The sequence below is a fragment of the Phallusia mammillata genome, chromosome 6 (genome assembly GCF_965637545.1).
Source record: "Phallusia mammillata chromosome 6, kaPhaMamm4.hap1.1, whole genome shotgun sequence".
Taxonomy (NCBI): domain Eukaryota; kingdom Metazoa; phylum Chordata; class Ascidiacea; order Phlebobranchia; family Ascidiidae; genus Phallusia; species Phallusia mammillata.
The window spans coordinates 9,433,007-9,453,039 of NC_137257.1; the positions used below are offsets into that span (position 1 = coordinate 9,433,007).

Sequence of the window (20,033 nt, forward strand, 5' to 3'; positions counted from 1 at the left end):
TAATTTTTGGGTTGTGCCAAAAGGTAGATTTGGGTTTCAGGCAAACACTGAGAAATTTTAGTTTATGAGTCACTGTTGTTATGTAATTGATTTACCTAGGTCAGGGAAAAAAATCATTCTTTGGGGATCAATGTGCAGTTTTGTCGGGTGTGTGAAATTTTGGTGGAAAGACATTAAGGCAGTGGTTCTTAACCTGTGGGTAATTACCCCCAAAGGGGTAATTTGGCATTTTAAAAGGGGTAACATAGATTTTCTGTTATAGTTATCTTTAGATTGTTGGTTATCATTATTGCAACCAGCAAACATTTTGTAATGAGGGTAAAATGTATTCAAAATAATTCAATAAAAATTCAATCTTAATAGATTTATCGGCGTCCTGCCACATTTTCAAAATAAAAAAGAAGTAACTTCGATGGCAAACGTTTCTAATAAGGGGTAATTGATATCCATCAAAACATTTTGTGGGTAACAACAGAAAAAAGGTTAAGAACCACTGCATTAAGGGGTAAGTTTTACCATTAAAATCTCCCAAGAGCTAAAACTAGTTTAACACTTTCAGTGCTGCCAGCAATCACCCAAACATGCGTTCTGTGCGGGCTTTTGTTAATTATTTCAATTATTGCGCACAATTGCATTGTCTTGTCTGCTGCAAGGCCTCAACAGCATCAATAACGAATTGCAATGAAAGTAATGTTACAACTTATGGACAATAAAATCTATTGCACAATAATTTACTACTAAACCTTAAGCACAATGATTACACAGTGTAACTACCTCAAGCATTACTGAAAGTGTTAAAAGAATTCAGTTTAAATGTAAAGAATCTGTAGGATCCAAGATCACTACTAGATGTTTCTGCCTTTTTTGATCTACTAGCATTTTAACACCATTGGATCAGGTCTCATAAGAATAGCCAATTAACCAAACTGCATAGATCTCAGCATGGGTTATACACAATAGTTAATCTAATTACATTGCACACAAATGATCTGTCTACTAGTTGCCTGTAACCTTGTCACAATGAAGGTATAGTCCAAGGATATTTTGTGTTTCATTTTTATTTCGACATAAAGCAAGAAACTCAAAGGAGCATGCTTATGTAGATTTTACTTGGCCGCCAATCTCTTGTCACGCTCCTCAGCAATTGTCAGCTTAATTCCTTTGCCCCTTGGAAGGGAAATCATAGTCTTGTTGGCCTGTGAAAAAAAGGTTTAATATTATTGCAGTCAGCTATACAAAGTATGGTGTTCATAGTGTACAAAATGTCAAATCTTTCGAGCATCTTGAAAACAATTTTTACAAATGTTTCATTTCTGCATTTGATCAGCACTTCAGTTGTTATCATAGCTAATTCAAAAACACGGACCGAAGGTAACTCATCATATCAAATGCAAGGGTTTGAAATAGCTTTTTAGCAGTTTACTGACCTGACCGATGATGAACACATTCGACAACCTGGTGGCAAACAAATGACCTTGGCTGTCCTTGACATGAACAATGTCAAATGAACCTGGGTGGCGTTCACGATGCTGGACTATTCCAACTCGACCCAAGTTATGGCCCCCAGTGATCATGCACATCTGACCTATATGACAAAAAACATATTGATGCTCAAGTGTGAATTACCATTTCAGTCTAAACTGAAGTATGGTTGCCACAAACAGTAAATCTGTAATATTTTTTAATATGTTAGACTGTAAACATGTATCCGGGTTTACATATTATAAGGATAGCAACTACTGCATTGGGTTCAAGTTCGATAAAGATTTAACTTCAAACAAATGTATACAGACAAATACAAATCCAGTGAAACAACTGATTCTCTGGTGTTTTTGGACTTAAATAAAATTGGGATGAGCAGAAGCATGTTTAAAGGCACATTTATTTCTTATTTATTGTAAAAAACAGCCAACCAAATTGCCTTTTTCCTTACTTTGTTGTTGCGCAGCATGCTTTAAAAGTTTGAGAACAACTGGCTTAAATGCACAACCAACTGCCACATGTTTTATGTAACTGGGTATTTTTTAACAAAATGCTAGGGAGTGGGATTTTTGAAATGATTCCAATGCAATTAAACAGAATTTGTGATTAACCAGATTGGCCTGTTTTATCAGTGTTTCAACCTATTCTATGAAGTAAACCCATAAACTTATGGACAGTACCTAAATGAACACTGAGATAACACATATTTTAACTTACCGCTGTCAAATCGCACAAAGGATGTAATTTTGCCACTTGCAATATCAACCACCACAGAATCGTTGATCTTGATGTCAGGGTGAGGATAGCGGATTGTTCGCGCATCATGAGTGGTCAGGTACGGAATTCCCTTCTGTGCTGTTCCAATCTTTTTCACCTTACAGAGCTTGTACTGGAAACAAATAAATACTGCTATAAATCATTTTACAGTACATATTGCGGTAGTTATAAACAAAAAAGTTGGGTTTCTAGATTATGTACATATATGCCAAAAATTTGTGCAAAAAAACATAAATTTTCAGAAAAATACATTAAGTAACCTGGTAATGTATTATAGTGAATATAGTCTTAGTCATAGTTAATAGTTTTACACTACGGCATTTAAAAAAAATTATCAACACATTTTGTGGTGAGATCTATTTGCATGGTCAGTACTTCAGCTGTTGTCATGGTGATCAAAAACACGGACCGAAGTAAACTCATCATTCCATTTGCCAAACATTATCATTGAAGCAAAAAATGACACACATTTTAACATACCTTGGCCTCCTCATTGGTAATTCTGTGAACAGCAAAACGTCCCTTTACATCGTAGACCAATCTGAAGTTTTCACCAGTTTTTTCAATGGTGATAACATCTAAAATGCACATTGAAAATTTAGCACATATTCTGAAAACATAATATTATTCTCTATTCAAACAAACAACACCCAAACTAACAAGGGCCTTAATACAAACATCTTTGGGAGTTTCTCTAAAATGATAGTATACATTAAGGCAAAATAGAAAGGTACATTTAGGAAATAATTTGGTGACATAAACACAAGCTTTCAACTTTCAAGTATGCAAACCTCTTGTCTTGCTCATGGCGGGAAAAAGTGGGGAAATGGGGATGCTCCATCCCGGGAAATCGGTCACACTTGCGGGAAATTTTTAGCTCTTTGTGTAAAAGCGAACACAAAAGTCGAAAAGAAGTTTTGTGGTGGAATAACGCAACAGCACCAGTTTTTACTGCAGGTTACATCCGGCGAGGCAACGAAACTAAAACGCTGCAACACATAGGTCAACACACAAGGTGCTGAGTGTCTTTCTTCGCATTGCATGCGTGTGTGCACGAGCACAACAATACCCATTTGTTTCACGACAAGTATAGCAATGGCGCGATAAGCTGCGTTAGTGAAATAAGCTGCGAGTATTCCTGTTGCGTATAACAACTTGGGGGATTTACCGAAAAATGGCGGGAAATTTTGGTGGCTTCCAGGGAAATTTGCATTTTTTCTAGCCCTGGTCTTGCTTACAACAAATTTTCAACACTAATCATAACAGTTTTTGTAACATCAATATATTTTTGATGTAAAATATTGGTTAATTTTCTTACCCATAAAGCCAGCTGGATAAGTGGTGTCAGTCCTTACTTTCCCATCAACCTTCACCAATCGTTGCATTAAAATCCTCTTCACCTCTGTGTAGGTCAAGGCATAGTGGAGGCGATTTCTCAAGAAAATGCTAAGAGGAAGACATTCCCTCAGTTTGTGGGGTCCAGTGGATGGTCTGGGTGCCTTAATATAAATGACATACAAACTAAACATAACATTTTCATCTGCAGATGTACACAAGTAAAAACGTCAATCCTTGGTCCTTCGCCCAAATCCAGGAGTAATACTTTATTTAATTCACACAACAATCTTTGCATTTGTTCAGTACTTCAGCTGTTGTCATGGTTATCAAAAACACGGACCGAAGTAAACTCATCATTTCAAACGCAAACTTAATGTTTAAAAACTAATGAGAAATTTTTTTTTACTTACGAATACACCAGTAAGTTTATCAAGCATCCAATGTTTGGGGGCATTAAGCCGCTTCAGATGCTTTTTCGGTCCACGCGCCTAAAAATACAAATCAGTATTAGGCTCAATGTATTCTATTTTTTGTAGAAGATCCACAATTTTGATCAAAACAAAAGTACTTTTGACACAAGAATTTAGCTAAATTAAACCTCAAAAAACTTAAAAACATGTTTAAACTGCCTAAATATACCATAAACTGTTCTGGTCTGGTTTAAACAAAGGCTTAAGAGGCAGATTAATTTTGATTTCTTGCTATCAACCACTCACCATCTTGTCACGGCAGAAAGGAAGATTTCGGAAATTTGTTCACACGACCCCATGTGTCGGACTTCATAGAAGTCATACAAATATATTTATTTTTCACGATTTTCATCGGTCTTTGGACTGTGGAACTTAAACTGCCAAGTTTGTGGAGTAGTTTTACGATTATTCAGTCATAATACAAAAAAAAACTTATTTTGTAATTTGAATAATTACGTTTTAAAATTGACACTGTAATTTTGACGCTTAGCTTGATGTATGTCAAAAGATTGTATGATATGGCTGGAATTTTCTTTTTCGACGCTCTTATTCCCATTTATTGATTTTTATCTCGTTTAAAACCAAATCCTAAGAATATTTTGATGCGTAATAAAGTATGATTTTTATTTGATTTGTTTTCAAAGACAGCCATCTTTTTTGTGACGTCATAGACATTATTCACTGATCAGCTGACAAACAATACGTTGCGCTGTTTGTTTTTGTCAGGCTTTACGTTGTTACATTACAACCTATTTAGTTTTGTTCGTGTTTAAATCTATAGTTGGCGAAGGTTAGCATTAGCATTCAATACTGAAGCACTGCGTGTTTATTTGATTCGAAAAGTTTCGCATTTTATGGTTGTTTGTTTGCACTTTGCTATCAGGAAGTTTTCAGATCATTAAATTTATGAACAAAATGGACGTCATTATAAAAGATGTGATAAATCCGGACGAGATAATGAAGTTTGAAGAGAAGTACAAGAAAGAAGAAGCTATGGGTTGTATCTGTCCTGAAACACAGTTTGAATATGCTTGGTGTCTTGTCCGAAGTCCCTATGCCGATGACTGGAAAACTGGTTTTGAACTTTTAAAGAAGCTCTATGACATTGGAGATGATCATGCAAAAAGAGACTACCTGTATTATATGGCAATTGCCAAATTTAAAATGAAAAAATATGATGATGCATTGGAATATTGTCAAGCTATACTAAAAGTCCAGCCTCAAAATCACCAAGTGAAACAGCTGAAAGCTTATATCGAAAGCAAAATGAAAAAAGAAGGACTGCTGGGGATGGCTGTAATTGGTGGTGCTGGACTTGTCTTGGGAATTGGGGCTGCTGCACTTGCTGCTATAGCGGTTGCATCAAAAAAATGAAATTAGTGTTTGCTTGTGTTGCCATTGCTTGCACTGTGAAATATGGATTATGTATTCTTTTTACAGTTATTGAACTTGAAAGTGTAAACCAGAGATAATGGATTTGGTGTAAATAGTAACATTACTAAAATATGCAATAGTTTTGCTATTATTTTGCATGTGTAGATTGTGATTATAATTGTGTTATTGTTGTAAAAGCCTAAACAAGTTATTACACAATGTTGTTTTTTATCTGTGGACTGGTAAAATTGACACAACTACAAATAAGTTAAGATAATAAATGTACAAGAAACACATGTTAAAACTTTAGCAACCTTTTGCACAATGGTATTATACATGTTTTATTGTTCCACGGTACTAAATAAGATATTTCTTGTAATTTAAAATTTCTTGCAATTGGATATTTCTTGCAATAAGTTTAAAATTTTGTTTACAACAGTAAATTTCATGCCCTAATTTGAACTTTTTGGGTTGATAATAATTGCCAACACATACAAATTTTGTTTTTAGTTTACTATTGTATCTACACCTTCAAAGTATCACAAATGGCAATGTTCAATTCAAATTTGACATCAAGTTTGTCTGGTTGGTTTACAAACAAATTCCAACCAAACCCAGAAGATTCTTCTGCAACAAATGAAGAGAAATCCCAGACTGAAGAAAATATAAAAGTAAGTAACTACACCAAACCTCAGTTAATGCAGACCCATTTGGATCCAAAAAATTGCCTGAATTAAATGAAGATTCTGAATAAGTGATGTTGACACTTGACAAAGCCTTACCACATAACAATTCATTTGTACTTTTTGTCCGAATTAGGTGAAGACCTGAATTGGCAGAGGTTTACTGTAACACGTTGAACTAAGGACTATGATTTTTATTGGTATTGTTTTCTACTATGTACTTCCGTTTGCAGCAAACTCCAGAGGAAGAAGTATCTGAAAAACCTGTAGAAACAGAGAAGGATGATAACAAGGTGGAAAGCGAGGAAACCAATAATGAAGAAACATCAACTGAAACTACAAGTAACATGATTGGTTGTGAAACTTTCCATAAATAATCAGTTTCAATACTTTTGATTCTGGGGAACTACAAGCTAGTTAATAGCTAAATTCTTTTACACTGTATTCCAAACAGTGGCTTATCATTGGTTTTAAAATAATCAAGAAAGCATATTGTGGTTAAACAAAATAGAACACTTAGCCAATGTATATTGCCACTATGTAAGAAGTTAGCTCCCTAGCCTTAATATGTTTTTATTATAATAGATCAAAGACATAGGCTAAGCAGGCAATGAGACTTTTAAAGTGCTCTTAACTGACTGTAGTATTTTACCCCACATTTGTACTTAAAAAATGCACACATTTTGTTTTTGGTTTGTTTAACCCCACATTTGATTGTGTAAGACTATTATGATTTTTTTGACGGGCAGATTCTTTGGACAAAATGTTGGACATTGACACAGAACAAATGCAGAAAAAACTGGCGGAGGAAACACAGAAAGTTGTGTCATCAGCAATGTCATTTGGAAGTAAGTTATTCCTGCATGTTTTGAAATTAAATTTCCAAGAGGATAAACAGAGCAAATTATTAGTGAGCAGGGAATTGCAAAATGACATTTGAAGCCATTTCTTTCTCTTCTGTATTTAAATGATTTCTTACTGTACCTGTTACTTGTGAAACTTGGTTAGTTCTGTTCTTAAGAGTCACATTGGTAATGTGTTGGACTCTTGGCATAACTATTAGAAGGAAATCTTTGATACTCTTCTGTAGTTCTGAAAGGGTTAGTGTTAAAGCAAATGTTGGTGCACCAAAACTTTTGAAACTGGCAATGGAATAGATTGCTTGCTGTAACACTGGGAAAAGGGACTTCTGTTTTTTATGCACTATTATGCACCACCAAGCAGTAGGAATTAACCCAGCTTTTGTCTTCAACACTGCATGCATTCTATGATGCCAAACACATGCCTTTCTACTTAAAACAAAAACTATTTGAAATATGGTAAATATGATAATTGATAAGTAATGGTTAGCTCAGCCTATATTTAATGGGTATGTCCCAAACTTATAAATAACTTTAGGACACAAAATCAATTCCTTTAAAAGATGCCTTTTTATTTTTGTATCTTTTAACAGACTATCTGTTTGGTGTTGCCACTGAGGCATCAAAGAAGATGTCAACTACTGTTAATGAAACAGCACAAACTCTGAAGAAAACTGTAGAAGACAAGGTTAGGAAAATCCTTTCAATCACACACACTTATATATAACTGAAGGACTTGTTAATAAAATGAAGCTTCTTTAATTGCAGACAATTTTGGGTGATCTTAATCGTGAACAAGATGAGTTTATTCGACAAAAGCGAGAAAAGCAAGGTGCAGACAGCGTTTTCTGTTTTCTTTTTGTTTGTTTATGGTTTAATAGAGTTGATATTGCATCAGAGACCCATCTAAGTGCATGGCAAGGCAACTCATATTGTAAGCTTTAAAAATAACCAATTTAAAACAGGAATACTGGCTTAGCTTATCCTATCATTTACTTACAAAGCACAGTATTTTATGATGTCTAGGGATTGGCCGAAACCGCAAATGTTCTGTTTGGTCCTGTACCGAGCATCTCATGTTGGTGCCTGACTGTGTACGCTTGGTGCGTTTTGAGTTTTTGACATCACAAACATTCCCAATTCCACCCTAGTTTTGTAGCTTTTCAAGGTCACTCACATTACTAGCTGTGTATTAAGCTGTACAGGCCCCAAAAGTAAGTGTTTTCTCATGCATTTAAAAAAATTGATTCTGGACCCCTATCGAACACTCGTTTCAGACTTACCAGGGCACGAATATGCAAATTTAATGCTTGTGTCAGTTTATGCAACTTCTCTGCCGAGTACTGAGCATAAAAAACAGCAATGCTGGGTACCAAGTACTTGGGTTCTGGCTTGGCTCGGTCCATCCCTAATGTCAACTCCATTCTCTACACAGTTAAGCATGTGTGTGTATTTGTGCTTTAAAGGTGATGGGGCTGTTCCACCATGGTGTGGATACCAAGAAGAAGAAACTATGAAACAACAGATCCTGGCTTTATCAACTGTAAGTGCTGATTTTTTGCTTTCTTTTTTGATAGTATATTGCTTGACAGTGTTACCAATTGGGCTTACTAAAACATACCTCAAATTATTATTCTACATGTGTAATTACACATTTTTAGTTTGCGTTTAACATTGGAATAATGATATAATACTTTTTGTTCTCTTTTCAGGACACACGAAACTTTCTTCGTAGCCCCCCATCAGGTGTTCAATTCAACTTTGAGTTTGAACAAATGTTTCCAATTGCCAAAGCCACCTTAAAGGAAGATGAAAACCTAAAAAAGATGAGATTCACCCTAGTGCCAACCAAGTAAGTTGTTATCCAAAATTTCAAGTAACCTTCACATATATATATATTATCAATTTATCCTGCCAATTTACTTGTTATTTCCTTGTGTTAATGACCTGTCATGCTAACGTTTTTGTAAATAACAGTGGTTTGTGCCAGCAGATATCAATAATAAAGAGAAAGCAAAAGGTTTTGTGCATGTAAGGCTAAATTTTAAGGCATTGACATGATAAAAACAGGTCAAATTGTTACTTCCATATAAACCCGCAAATCGGTTGGTGTGCCATGAAAAAACATGTTACATGCCAGAGGTTGCCAACCCCAGCAATACACTATTTATAACAAATATGTCAAGTTGCTGAAAACAGGTTTACTGAAAAGCTTATTGAGTTGAAAAGTACTTGTTCTTGCCAGTGTCGTCTGTGTTTTGTATGTCACAGACTCGCTCTGAATAATGCAACCAAAACTTAGGGTCTTTTGTTTATCAGATACTTGTCATTTCCTGTGATATGTCAGCGCTGGTGCTTATTACTCACAGCATAATAAATGCAACAGTTGATTGGTTGTTTATGCTAGATTACATGTGTTTCCTACACCTGCAAAGTTGTGTAAACAAAACTGCAAAAACAGGTGGTACTGCTACAGAATTATAAGCAATGTAATAACAGAATCAACAACACATAAAATCCTTGATTTGTTTATGTTTTAGGCCATTAAGAACAAGCAAACTTGTAATACTTACAGTGCATTATATATTAGAGCTGCAAATCATTCCTAGAAACCACATTTTTTAATAGTCATTTACAGTGTTGACTTACATACTACGCTTTTTCTGGGCATTCGAATGTTCTTTGCAATCGTCTGCATCACCCAAACACAACCGCATACTTCTGAATACAAGTATCTTTGTTCTAACTGTGTTTCAAGTCCTGGGTTTTACAATATTGCATCAAGGTAGTTGACTGTCTTGTGTGCATTTTTTAAGATGTGGGCAAAACATATGCAAACGGCAACAAAATTTAATGAAACTACACAACATTTAAGCTCAACAACATTGTAAACTGTAATTAGAACAAAGTTAAAAGTGAAAAATTAATACTGCCTGCTGATTTGGCTGGTCTTGGTCCATTCCCTTCAAAGGCTGCCGACCACTGTATTTATAATTTAAATTATTACTGCAATCTGTCCACAGGATTAAGGAAGAACTTTTCTGGCGGAACTATTTCTACCGAGTATCCCTGATCAAGCAATCTGCCCAGCTGTCGAGTTTAACAGAATTGCAGAAGACAGGAGCAGGTGAAGCTGCGTCATCTGCATCATCCACCTCTTCTATTGTAATGGTGGGAAGTACAGCAACAGGAACAATGAGCCGTAGTAGCAGCAACAAATCCCTTAACAGGTGAATCATTAGATTGTGTCAAAAATTGTTTGACAAGATTTATTGTATGTGTTTTTTTAAAATTGTTTAGGTTTAACTAAAATGGTTAGACTAAGAAATACAAATCAAATTTACCAAAGTCGCTTCCATTTCTGTTTTGGGGGCTTGCAACCTATGCAATAAGTAATGCTAACATTTAATGAAGCGGGTTTGACTCCAAAATAGTTAAATCTGATTAAAAGCTGATAGGTAAAAACCATTTCAACCTGATTGGTCAGTATCAAATGTTTACAAAGAAAAGATTAGCCTAATAGTATTGTTCACAAAATTCAGTTGTTACTAAATCTTACTGTTTATCCGACCCACTAATGTTGTTCAAAGGAAACTGAAACACACCGGTTGAGTAGGCAATATTGTCCAAAATTGAGTTGTTTCTGTTAATGCAATATATTTAGGTATTACAGGCCCTAAATGATATAAAAACTTACATACAACTTTGATGACACCAACACACTCTGAAATGTAACACAATCATACATGTTTGTTACACATTTGTAGATCTGATGCAGAAACTGCTGGTGCAGAATCCCATGATACGGCTGATATTAATGAACCTGATGTAAGTTACAAGACCCTATAACAACTTAACTTGTAATTTAAATGTGCCAGCTAAGCTTGGTAAATTCTGCTAAGATAATTAGCTCACATCAGACAAAGTTTGCTTATTATCAAAGAACATTTGCTAATATTTAAAAGCAAATTGTGCGAAAAAAATAAATAAAAAATTGTGTTTAAATGCTGTTGGTTAGAGGAGTGGATGAGGTTTTGTAATACAAATACCAATAAACCTTATAAACTGGGTTCCCAATCCTATTAATTTAAATAACTGTGCTCTTCACGCCCTCTATTGGCATTTAGTAAACTCCTGCTGTGAGTTTTTTATATTAGTAGCTTTACCGCTAAACTTAGAGCTTCAAGCCCTGTTGAAACGGCCTTGACTTTTTGTGAAATCTAATTTAACTTATTTGTGTTCACTTAGCTAAACCTATTTAATAATGTTGAGAAAGTAGTGTCCGTTGTAAGCAGGAACTGCCCGCCGCCGAATTTGCCTCCGATGCGTTTGACCCCTCAACTTTGAACCCTGATGACCTCGAACGTGAAATGCGTGAACTTGGAATGGACGATGGTGGAACAGATATACCTGAATGGGAACATGAACTCCAAAAAGAACTTCAGGTCTGTTTTAATGGATTAAAATATCAAGGTTTACATAGCGAGTGTTTAAGCATATGAATTCAACAAACACCTAAATATTGATCCGGGCTTGTGGCGTGATGTGGACGAACAACGGTTCTAGCCTCGAACCCACGACTGTAGTCTTTTCGGGACACAGGCTCTACAAACTAAGCTACACAGGGAATCACAAGCACCGTTGCCTGCCTCGTATGCTGCACATGTCAGCTTCGTATAGGAGGGGATCGCCTGATCGACTAGTAATCTTTCAAAATATAATTTCATAACTAAATCAACCCTGAAGCGTCGGTGCTGACCAGCGATCACGGCACACTCATGTAGTGAATCAGCTGGCCACCAAGCATTCACCGTATGGTAAGGCGCACCCTAGAAAAATCTAGCCTGCGGTGGGATTCGAACCCGCGAAAGAAGTCATTCCGGGACTCGCGCTCTACAAGTGAGCTACACAGGCTGCGCAAAAAGCAGGCACACATTTTTAAACAATCTTACAATGACACTTTTTTTGAACCAAATCATCATGTTTCAGCGCCAAATCACTGTAGAACTGGTTACATTACCTGAACTCGGTTGAAAAATTGCATGGGTTCTAAAGTTGCTGTCTAACAGTTACCATGACGTGATTTAGGTTTAAAATTGTTTGCAACAAAACACATTACCGCTAAATTTAACACTATTTAAATTACTTTTTCTAGGACTACGAAGTAGTAAACGGCGAAGGCAAGGACGATATGTGGGAAAAAGAAATCGATGATATGTTAAATGCGGATGCCGAACAAGTCAAGTCCAGTTAGTTCCATGTGTTTCCTGTTAAACTTAGTTCTGTATTTCTACCGGAGGTTTCAATGTACAATCTGCTACCGGCAATGGCAAAGTCCTCATCAGTATTTACGCTTATAGCTTGGCCAACTAATGCTTTTTTGCATGATGTATCTGGTTTATTTCAAAGTCTCAATTTGCGAACAATACAATACTGTTTGTTTGTTTTTTTTGAAGCAAAAAAATGACATCTAAAACGAATTGTTTTTTAAGTTGCGCTAAAATTTCACGCAAACCCCTTTAACAAAGCATTAGAAAGACTGCCTGGCTTATCAGCTGTATTTTTGTGCAGTAGAAAAGCTTGACAGTAATTTTTGGCTCCCAGTGCTGTTGTGTAAAATCGTTGTAACAGCAAAATATCGGTGACAAAAGAGACTTATACCTGTATAGCTATTGCCACAAAAACGCAAAAGCCCACTAAAAAAATGTTGTTTTTCATTATAAACACACATTTTCTGGAATAAGCAGGTGTGCAGTCTCCATTTTTCCCCTTCTAGAATCTCTTTATCCTTGAGCCATGTATTTCTCTAACTTTATAAATAGCAATCTAGTCCACAAAAGATATTTTGTTTCTTGTGCTAAAGTAAACTATACCAACTAAATATCTGCAATGTAGATGTGTTGTACACACTTTGTCTTTGTTTGCCGTTTCTATTTCTTTCCGCTTTATGTAGAGTTCTGTCTTTGTTCCATTGCCACGTGAGCTATATGTTTCGACGTTGTTGGTGGCTTTATATACCGAAGAAACTTTACACATCGATTAAGGCTGTTATGTGGTTTTTGTAGCAGTTTTTCGTGACGTATTTAAAACTTGGTGAACTTATGAGAAAGGTAGATTAAGATACTTTCAGGGTAATTGTAGTAAGAATAATATTTTGGGAATTCGTGGTAAATGTGTTAAAAAAACTTTCAATTTTATTTATTAAATCTGTCAGCAAATAAAATTTACAAATCAACTAACGCATGCTGGTAATATAAGTGATCTGGTAAAACTGACTTATATGCATCTATCTAAACTTGTTTTAGAAAAGACATTTTACCACACTGTTAAACGGTTATAGCTTAATCTGTAATCCACACAACTTGTTCAGTGTATGTTAATGGAAAAACTCACTCTGTTTGCACCCATTTTAAACAAAAAAATAAATTCTGAAAGTTTTAAAACTCAGTTCCGAATAATATTACCAGAAAAAGTAGTGCACTGCAAATGAAGGTACTGTAGCGGCCGTAATTTATTCAAAAATCTGTGCAGCCTGGATCTGCACCGACCGCCGCACTAGGGGGTTTCCTAATTTGTCTTGAACGCAACACTGTCTGCCTGACGGTACAAATTTCTCCTTGGTTGCACAACAGCATTGGTTCTCTGTTAAACGAACAGAAACGTGTCACAATCGGCAATAATACGCACATTCAATATGGCCGATAAACTTACACTTAGGAATATGTCACGTTAAGAAAGTCAATACTCCTTAAATCATACACAAACAGTATTACGACATTTAACTTACACAATTTACACATTCAAATTACGTACCAACTTGTTAGGAGTCCAGGACTGAATTATAGGCACTTTGACGAACTAAGACGTTTCAGCATTTTAATAACTTTAGCTTTCATGTTTTTATAGCTGCACATAATACACAAAATTGTTAGCACACAAATATCTACAAAAAACTACATTAGATCCACCACAACTGCAACTACTAAAAAGCCTGCTCACAGCACAGAAAGAAACTGTAAAACGTGGCCAAGACAAGATTGCGACACTAATGACATCACACGCATTGTTACGTCTGGAGACTTCTAACCAATCCTGGCAGACGCTTTGTTACGTCATAGTCAATGAAGTCAGGTTACTGACATCGAACTAGAAACAGGGAAAGAAAGCACATACAAGTAATTTCTCGCTGTAACATTCCCGGCCCCGATGTGCGAATCCGTTCGTCACATCCAATAAAACACAACACCACAGCGAGCACATAACAAAACACATTCACTATGTACAATCAAAAACTACGCGACGCTAGTTTTCGCCCGCCTTGCGAATCAGGCACAATTTAGCAATTGGCCTTTTCAAAGTCCCATTTTTGGTTTTGACCAGTACGGTGCGTACCGATCCATCTTCTGCAGGGTAGGTATCCACGACTCTCCCCGTCAGCCATCTGCCTCGCGGGACGGAGTTGTCCGCGAGAAGAACTAGATCATCGTGCGCTAGATTGCGCTCTGGAACAGTCCATTTTTGCCGAACTTGTAAAGTCGGCAGGTACTCGTTGACCCATCTAGACCAGAATTGGTTGGCTAGGTATTGCATCTGGCGCCAACGACGTCTAACGTAGTTGTCCTTCTTGTCGAAAACCCCTGGCGGCAGTGTATCACAATGCCCCAGCAACACCAGATGATTTGGCGTTAAAGGTTCGTCACTTTCTGTATCCATAGTAACTGGAGTGAGTGGTCGAGAGTTAAGTATCGCTTCCACTTCAACCATAAACGTGATGAGAGTTTCATCATTTGGCGTTTGCTCAGACATGAGAACACTCAGTATTTTCCGCACAGACCGAATGAGCCGCTCCCAAACTCCACCCATGTGACTTGCAGTAGGCGGATTGAAAGCCCATTCAATGTCACGCTGCCTGAGACAATCATAAATCTGCGCTTGATTCCAAGCCTTTAACGAGTCGCGCAAAACGCGATTAGCTCCAATAAAGTTGGTCCCGTTGTCGCTGAAGATCTTCTTCGGTTTTCCTCGGCGACCAATGAACCTCCGAAGGGCGTCAATAAAAGAATCCGTTGACAGCGAGTGCGCAATTTCAATGTGCACAGCACGAACTGTCAGACACGTAAATATACATCCGTAGCGCTTAACCTCGCTCCCGCCTTGCTTTACCAACAAAGGCCCAAAGTAATCCACTCCAACGTATGTGAATGGACGCTCTCCTGGCGTTATTCGCTCACGTGGTAAGTTTGCCATCATCTGTTGACCGATGGGTGCATTGCGTCGACGACAAAATATGCATTGTCCCAACACACGCCTTACTGCAACTCCACCACGAACAACCCAGTACTTCTGTCGTAGCGATGTCCATGTAAGACCCATGCCAGAATGCTGAACGGTATTGTGATGATCCTCGATAATCAGATTTGTCACGTGGCGTTTGTTGGGCAGAATCACCGGATGCTTCAAGTCATATGCCACCGGTGCACGATGCAAGCGACCTCCAACACGTAAAACACCATCAACCAAAATAGGATTTAGCCTCTGCAAAGACCTTCCAGATTTCCTTGATACACGCTTGTTCACAGCATACGTATGATCGTGCTGTAAAAGTGCACGAATTTCTTCAGTAAACTCCTGCTGCTGAACGTATTTGATCACTGCAAGCTCTGCCTTTTGCAGTTCCGCAACGCTTAACGGATCGGTAACTTGTAACTTCTTTTTCGTTCGAATAAACTTGACAAACCGTAGCAGCCATGCCACAGCCTTCTTCAATCTTTTCCAGGACGAGTATCGATTGATCAACTGATTTATGCAGTCCAATTTCGGAGAAACAAGATGAACTGCGACTTCATTTCGCTCTTTAAGCACAAACTCCTCAGGTAGAACGTCTAGAATCAAAGGACTCGCAGGCCATTGATCCTCTGGCTTGCACAAAAACGATGGTCCAGCAAACCATCTCTCGCATTCCACCAACGCAGCAACTCTCAAACCCCGCGACGCGTCGTCAGCCGGATTGAGCGCTGTTGGAACGTGTTTCCACTGTGAAGCATCTGACCCTTCATCTATCTTTGTCAGTCGATTAGCCACAAAGACAGGAAAACGCTTGGTCGTGTTGTTGATGCATCGCAGTACAGACGTAGAATCTGTCCAGAAAGTTGATTTTTCAATCTTCAGGTCCAACTCCTTTCTGAGAACCTGGTCCATTTTTACATCAAGTGTAGCTGCTGTCAGCTCAAGTCGCGGAATAGAAACGACTTTCAGTGGGGCTAGTCTAGCTTTAGCCAACAAAAGGGTACAACAAACGTGTCTATTTACATCTTCAATTCTCAGGTACGACACGGTACCGTAACCATGCGACGATACATCGGCAAAATGGTGCAACTCGCATACCTTGATTCTGCCCAATTGGCTTGCCTTCAAACATCTGGGTATTTGAACAGAGGAAAGTTCCGGCAACTCGGAAATCCAACGGCGCCATGCTGTGGCAATATCTTCTGGTACTTCCTCGTCCCATCCAACACCCTGTCTACACAACTCTTGCAGCAACATTCGCACCTGCAAGACAACTGGAGCAACAAACCCCAAAGGATCAAAAAGAGAACTTACTACAGACAATATGCCTCGTCTGGTAATCGGCTTTTCCTTTACCTTGACATCAAATTGAAACGTATCGGTACGATAATTCCAGCTCACCCCAAGAACACGTTCCACTTGACCGGTGTCATCTTTCAAAGAGAATGAAGACTTCGCTGAGTCGCTCTTAGGTACGCCATCTAAGACTCTTTCGTCGTTGCTTAACCACTTCCTCAAGTGAAAACCGCCACGCTGCAAAAGCGCGCGAATCTCCTGCACCAATTGCTTGGCCTCCTGTAAAGTAGCGACAGACTTTAAACAGTCGCCCACATAAAAATTGCGTCGCACTGTAGCAACGGTCTCTTCTGAAAATGCATGACAATTGTCGTCTGCGGTACGCCGCAAACTAAAACTTGCACAACACGGCGACGACGTCGCTCCAAACAAATGGACCAGCATTTGAAAATCTGCTGGCTCCCTCGTCATGTCTCCGTCCGGCCACCAGACGAATCTTAGACAGTCAATATCCCTAGGATCCACTCTCACTTGGTGGAACATTGCCTCGACGTCGGCAACAATGGCAATAGCCTCTTGCCGGAACCGTAAAAGAACGCCAACCAGGCTATTCATTAGGTCGGGACCTTGCAACAGCTGCTTGTTTAAGGACGTGTCCCGAAATTTTGCCGCGCAGTCAAACACTACTCTGACCTTCCCTAGCTTCTGCGGGTGCAGAACCGGGTGATGTGGCAAATACCAAATTGACCTCTTCTCTTCCCTTCGATCATCCGCTTTGAGACGCTGCGCGTATCCATTCTTCAGATAGCCGGTAATCGTCTTCTTGTACTTCTGACACAAGTGACTGTCGTTATTCAAACGACGCTTTAGGTAGCTCAGCCTGTGTGCGGTTGTTTGGCAGATTGGGCGATCCTGCACGCCACGGCAATCGCAAACAGTAATGGTTATCTTCTAGTTTCACAGAGTCGTTCATTAGTTTCATCGCGTATTTGTCCTCCTTTGACATACCGACACTGGAACCTAGACTGGAATCTTTAAACTCAGTTTCCCACATCTTCTTTACTTGTTGATGCAACAACTCATTAGACAAGTTAACATGATTCACCTGGACGTGTTGTACACTGCATCTACCAGAGCGAGACGAAGCAGTACCGAACAGAGATCAACCGAGAACTGTCTTGACCGCGCTCGGCTTTCCGCGTCGTCCTCTTCTCTCATCTTCGATCCAAAATGCTTCTGGCACATCCAGTCCGATCAGCAGTAGCACTTCATCGTTTAATGGCGTCGCGAATTTAATGTCACGGAGATGCGACCATTTTTTCTCGCATCTATTTGGAACAACAGGTAAATTATCTACCATAATCACATGTGGCAAGTCAACAACTCCTGCGCCATCTAGCGGCCTCGCAGATAAACTAACGACAGAACCATTGTTGTTCTGTGTTTTCCCATTAATCGTTGAAAGCGTAAATTCAATCTTGTCACCTGTCAGGTTAAGCATATCTAGCAGCCGTCTCGAGCACATCGTCGAGTTTGAACCGGAATCCAGAAAGGCGTAGGTTTCAACCTCCTTTCCGTTTTTGCCACTGACCCTTACTGGGACAATATTCATATACACGTTTTGGCCAACCTGAGGTACGGACGACTTGGCTGCACACGAAGTTGAGGTTACCACGGTCTTTGAGGCACTTCCATTCTTTGCTGGACCTGGCATTTGCTCTCTTCGCTGTGAAAGGTTGTCCGACTCTGGTTCAGGTAAATCATGAGGTAATAGCATGTGATGTCTACGTCGACATCCTTCTAGTGAACAAGAACTCTGCAATGTACAATTCCTAGCGATGTGACCTTTAGCAAAACAGTTGTCACAGAGCCTAGCTCTTCGCACTATTCGCAGTCGTTCGCCGAACTGCTTTCCTTTAAACACTTTACATTGCGCCAAAGCGTGGGGCACATTACAGATTGGACACTTGTCACCTGGCGGCTTGCTTGTCGATGCTTGCCTTCCGTCGTAACCTGTTGACACGGAAGCAGCATTTGACGAGGATCTGAACATCCTTGGAGCGGGCTTGACCGGTTTCGGTGGTCCGCTGTCCTTCTTAGATGTCATCATTCTTCCAAACGGTGTGTTAGCAATTAGCGCTTCATTCTGTACGAACTCCACCAAATGCGAAAACTGCGGTTCGCTTCCACGCAGCTCGATCTCGCCAGCATGTCGTTTCCACCTGTGTTGCATGTTTAGCGGCAAACGTCTAGCAATACTTAGGAGATGTTCAAAGTTATTTATATCAGCAAAATAACCCAAATGAGACAAAGTGACATAACATTCATCCAAGTGACGTGCAAGCTCCTGCAGCCCTTCGCTGTCATCGGCTTTCAAATACGGACCCTGGGTCAGACGTTGAACATAGGACCTGGCTATAATAAACGGACGACCATAATGGTCATGCAAAACTTTCCGTGCCTTGCGGTAGCCGTCATCGTCCATACACGAACAAAACAATATCATTTTTTCGGCCTCACCAGAACAATACTGAATGAGATAGTTTAGTTTGGACTTGTCACTTTGCACACGGCTAGCAATACATTCATCAAACGTTGTCATAAAACGGGTGTAATGTAACGGGTTGCCATCGAAATGCAGTAACTCGGGCTTGGGCAAATCGAGGCCATCTTTCAATAGTGAAGCGACATGCATTAAATCACTGACCTGTGGTTTGTGCTCACCACTAACCATATTTGGCGCGTCACCATCAGACAAATCTAATGCACTTTCGATCAGTAACGGCTCTTGCGAAGCTGGCGTTTCCAAAGCAGTCTTTGATTTCAATTCTTGCCGCAACGGTGATTTCGGCGTTTCCTTCACATGTTCCTCGATTCGACAAGGTACCGATGTCGTAGAAACGTCATCCAGATTCAGCACGTCGCGCATTCCATTGAACGACCGACGCTCCCAGATATCAGCTTCGACCGCTGCAGCTTGTACTTCGTGGTCCGCTTCCAAAAGCTCAAATTTGTCCAACTCCTCACGCCTGCGACGTTCTGAATCTTCCAATTCGGCACGCCTGCGACGTTCTGCTTCTTCGACTTGCAACTTCGCTCGTTGTTTTTCCTGGAGCTGGTTTTTCTTCAGAACAGCCAGTTCTTTCTTTACGACAGCTTCGGTGCGTTTCGTACTTGAACGGGAACTGGCAATCGATGATCGCACAGTAGCTGGCCATGACGCATGCGAATTGTGACTTCGCTTCGACTTCACGGTAACATTATCGTCGTGATTCTATTCAATGCCAGACAGCCACTCTTCGATGCGATTTTCGAATTCTTCTTTGCCCTTGCGTAAGCTGCTAAGCTCCTCCTTAGCCTTAGACTTGGCATTATTACGTTTCAAAGCACTGACGTAATCAAAGTGCATTTCGACGTACTCTTCGAAAGTTAAAGAGACTTGCTTCTGCTTCTCCTTCAGCACTTTA

General features: G+C 39.2%; 4 protein-coding genes and 3 non-coding genes across 8 annotated transcripts; 2 read left to right on the forward strand and 5 right to left on the reverse strand.

Moving 5' to 3' along the window:
- Positions 1-1,040: 1,040 nt before the first annotated feature.
- LOC145234110 (small ribosomal subunit protein eS4-like) lies at positions 1,041-4,386 on the reverse strand. The gene is made up of 7 exons (XM_080098888.1): positions 4,314-4,386; positions 4,008-4,085; positions 3,578-3,758; positions 2,740-2,837; positions 2,200-2,371; positions 1,428-1,585; positions 1,041-1,196 (listed from the first exon to the last, which is right to left on the reverse strand). The coding sequence occupies exons 1-7, from the start codon at positions 4,314-4,316 to the stop codon at positions 1,107-1,109; spliced, it is 780 nt and encodes a 259-aa protein (XP_079955014.1). The 5' UTR covers positions 4,317-4,386; the 3' UTR covers positions 1,041-1,106.
- On the reverse strand, positions 1,320-1,388 carry LOC145235282 (small nucleolar RNA SNORD18). The gene has a single exon (XR_013861778.1). It is a non-coding gene; the product is annotated as a small nucleolar RNA SNORD18 (small nucleolar RNA).
- On the reverse strand, positions 2,624-2,690 carry LOC145235283 (small nucleolar RNA SNORD18). The gene has a single exon (XR_013861779.1). It is a non-coding gene; the product is annotated as a small nucleolar RNA SNORD18 (small nucleolar RNA).
- On the reverse strand, positions 3,893-3,959 carry LOC145235284 (small nucleolar RNA SNORD18). The gene has a single exon (XR_013861780.1). It is a non-coding gene; the product is annotated as a small nucleolar RNA SNORD18 (small nucleolar RNA).
- Positions 4,387-4,839: 453 nt separating the features above from the next.
- On the forward strand, positions 4,840-5,951 carry LOC145234111 (mitochondrial fission 1 protein-like). Its single transcript, XM_080098889.1, has one exon. The coding sequence runs from the start codon at positions 4,974-4,976 to the stop codon at positions 5,439-5,441; it is 468 nt and encodes a 155-aa protein (XP_079955015.1). The 5' UTR covers positions 4,840-4,973; the 3' UTR covers positions 5,442-5,951.
- Positions 5,952-5,981: 30 nt separating this feature from the next.
- On the forward strand, positions 5,982-13,023 carry LOC145234109 (synapse-associated protein 1-like). 2 transcript variants are annotated; one of them, XM_080098886.1, is made up of 11 exons: positions 5,982-6,112; positions 6,358-6,466; positions 6,874-6,972; positions 7,578-7,672; positions 7,753-7,816; positions 8,451-8,527; positions 8,697-8,836; positions 10,008-10,214; positions 10,752-10,812; positions 11,277-11,429; positions 12,140-13,023. In XM_080098886.1, the coding sequence occupies exons 1-11, from the start codon at positions 5,987-5,989 to the stop codon at positions 12,236-12,238; spliced, it is 1,230 nt and encodes a 409-aa protein (XP_079955012.1). In that variant the 5' UTR covers positions 5,982-5,986; the 3' UTR covers positions 12,239-13,023. The 2 variants fall into 2 exon arrangements, with proteins under 2 accessions (XP_079955012.1, XP_079955013.1); XM_080098887.1 differs by having other exon boundaries at positions 11,280-11,429.
- A 1,263-nt stretch (positions 13,024-14,286) lies between these two features.
- On the reverse strand, positions 14,287-17,620 carry LOC145234207 (uncharacterized). Its single transcript, XM_080098962.1, has 2 exons — positions 17,528-17,620; positions 14,287-17,478 (listed from the first exon to the last, which is right to left on the reverse strand). Exons 1-2 carry the CDS (start codon positions 17,618-17,620, stop codon positions 14,287-14,289), a joined length of 3,285 nt encoding a protein of 1,094 aa, XP_079955088.1.
- Between the last annotated feature and the right edge of the window lie 2,413 nt (positions 17,621-20,033).

Excerpts from the sequence above, each read along its gene's own strand:
- LOC145234110 (XM_080098888.1), bottom strand. Across the intron at positions 3,759-4,007 it reads ATAAACTTACTGGTGTATTC|GCACCCAGACCATCCACTGG; the intron begins GTAAGTAAAAAA and ends ATTTATATTAAG. Across the intron at positions 1,197-1,427 it reads ATGTGTTCATCATCGGTCAG|GCCAACAAGACTATGATTTC; the intron begins GTCAGTAAACTG and ends TTTTTTTCACAG.
- LOC145234111 (XM_080098889.1), top strand. The coding sequence starts at position 4,974 with ATGAACAAAATGGACGTCATTATAAAAGATGTGATAAATCCGGACGAG.
- LOC145234109 (XM_080098886.1), top strand. The coding sequence starts at position 5,987 with ATGGCAATGTTCAATTCAAATTTGACATCAAGTTTGTCTGGTTGGTTT. Across the intron at positions 7,673-7,752 it reads AGAAAACTGTAGAAGACAAG|ACAATTTTGGGTGATCTTAA; the intron begins GTTAGGAAAATC and ends CTTTAATTGCAG. Across the intron at positions 8,528-8,696 it reads AGATCCTGGCTTTATCAACT|GACACACGAAACTTTCTTCG; the intron begins GTAAGTGCTGAT and ends TTCTCTTTTCAG.
- LOC145234207 (XM_080098962.1), bottom strand. The coding sequence starts at position 17,620 with ATGTGGGAAACTGAGTTTAAAGATTCCAGTCTAGGTTCCAGTGTCGGT. Across the intron at positions 17,479-17,527 it reads TGAAACTAATGAACGACTCT|GATCGCCCAATCTGCCAAAC; the intron begins GTGAAACTAGAA and ends CGTGGCGTGCAG.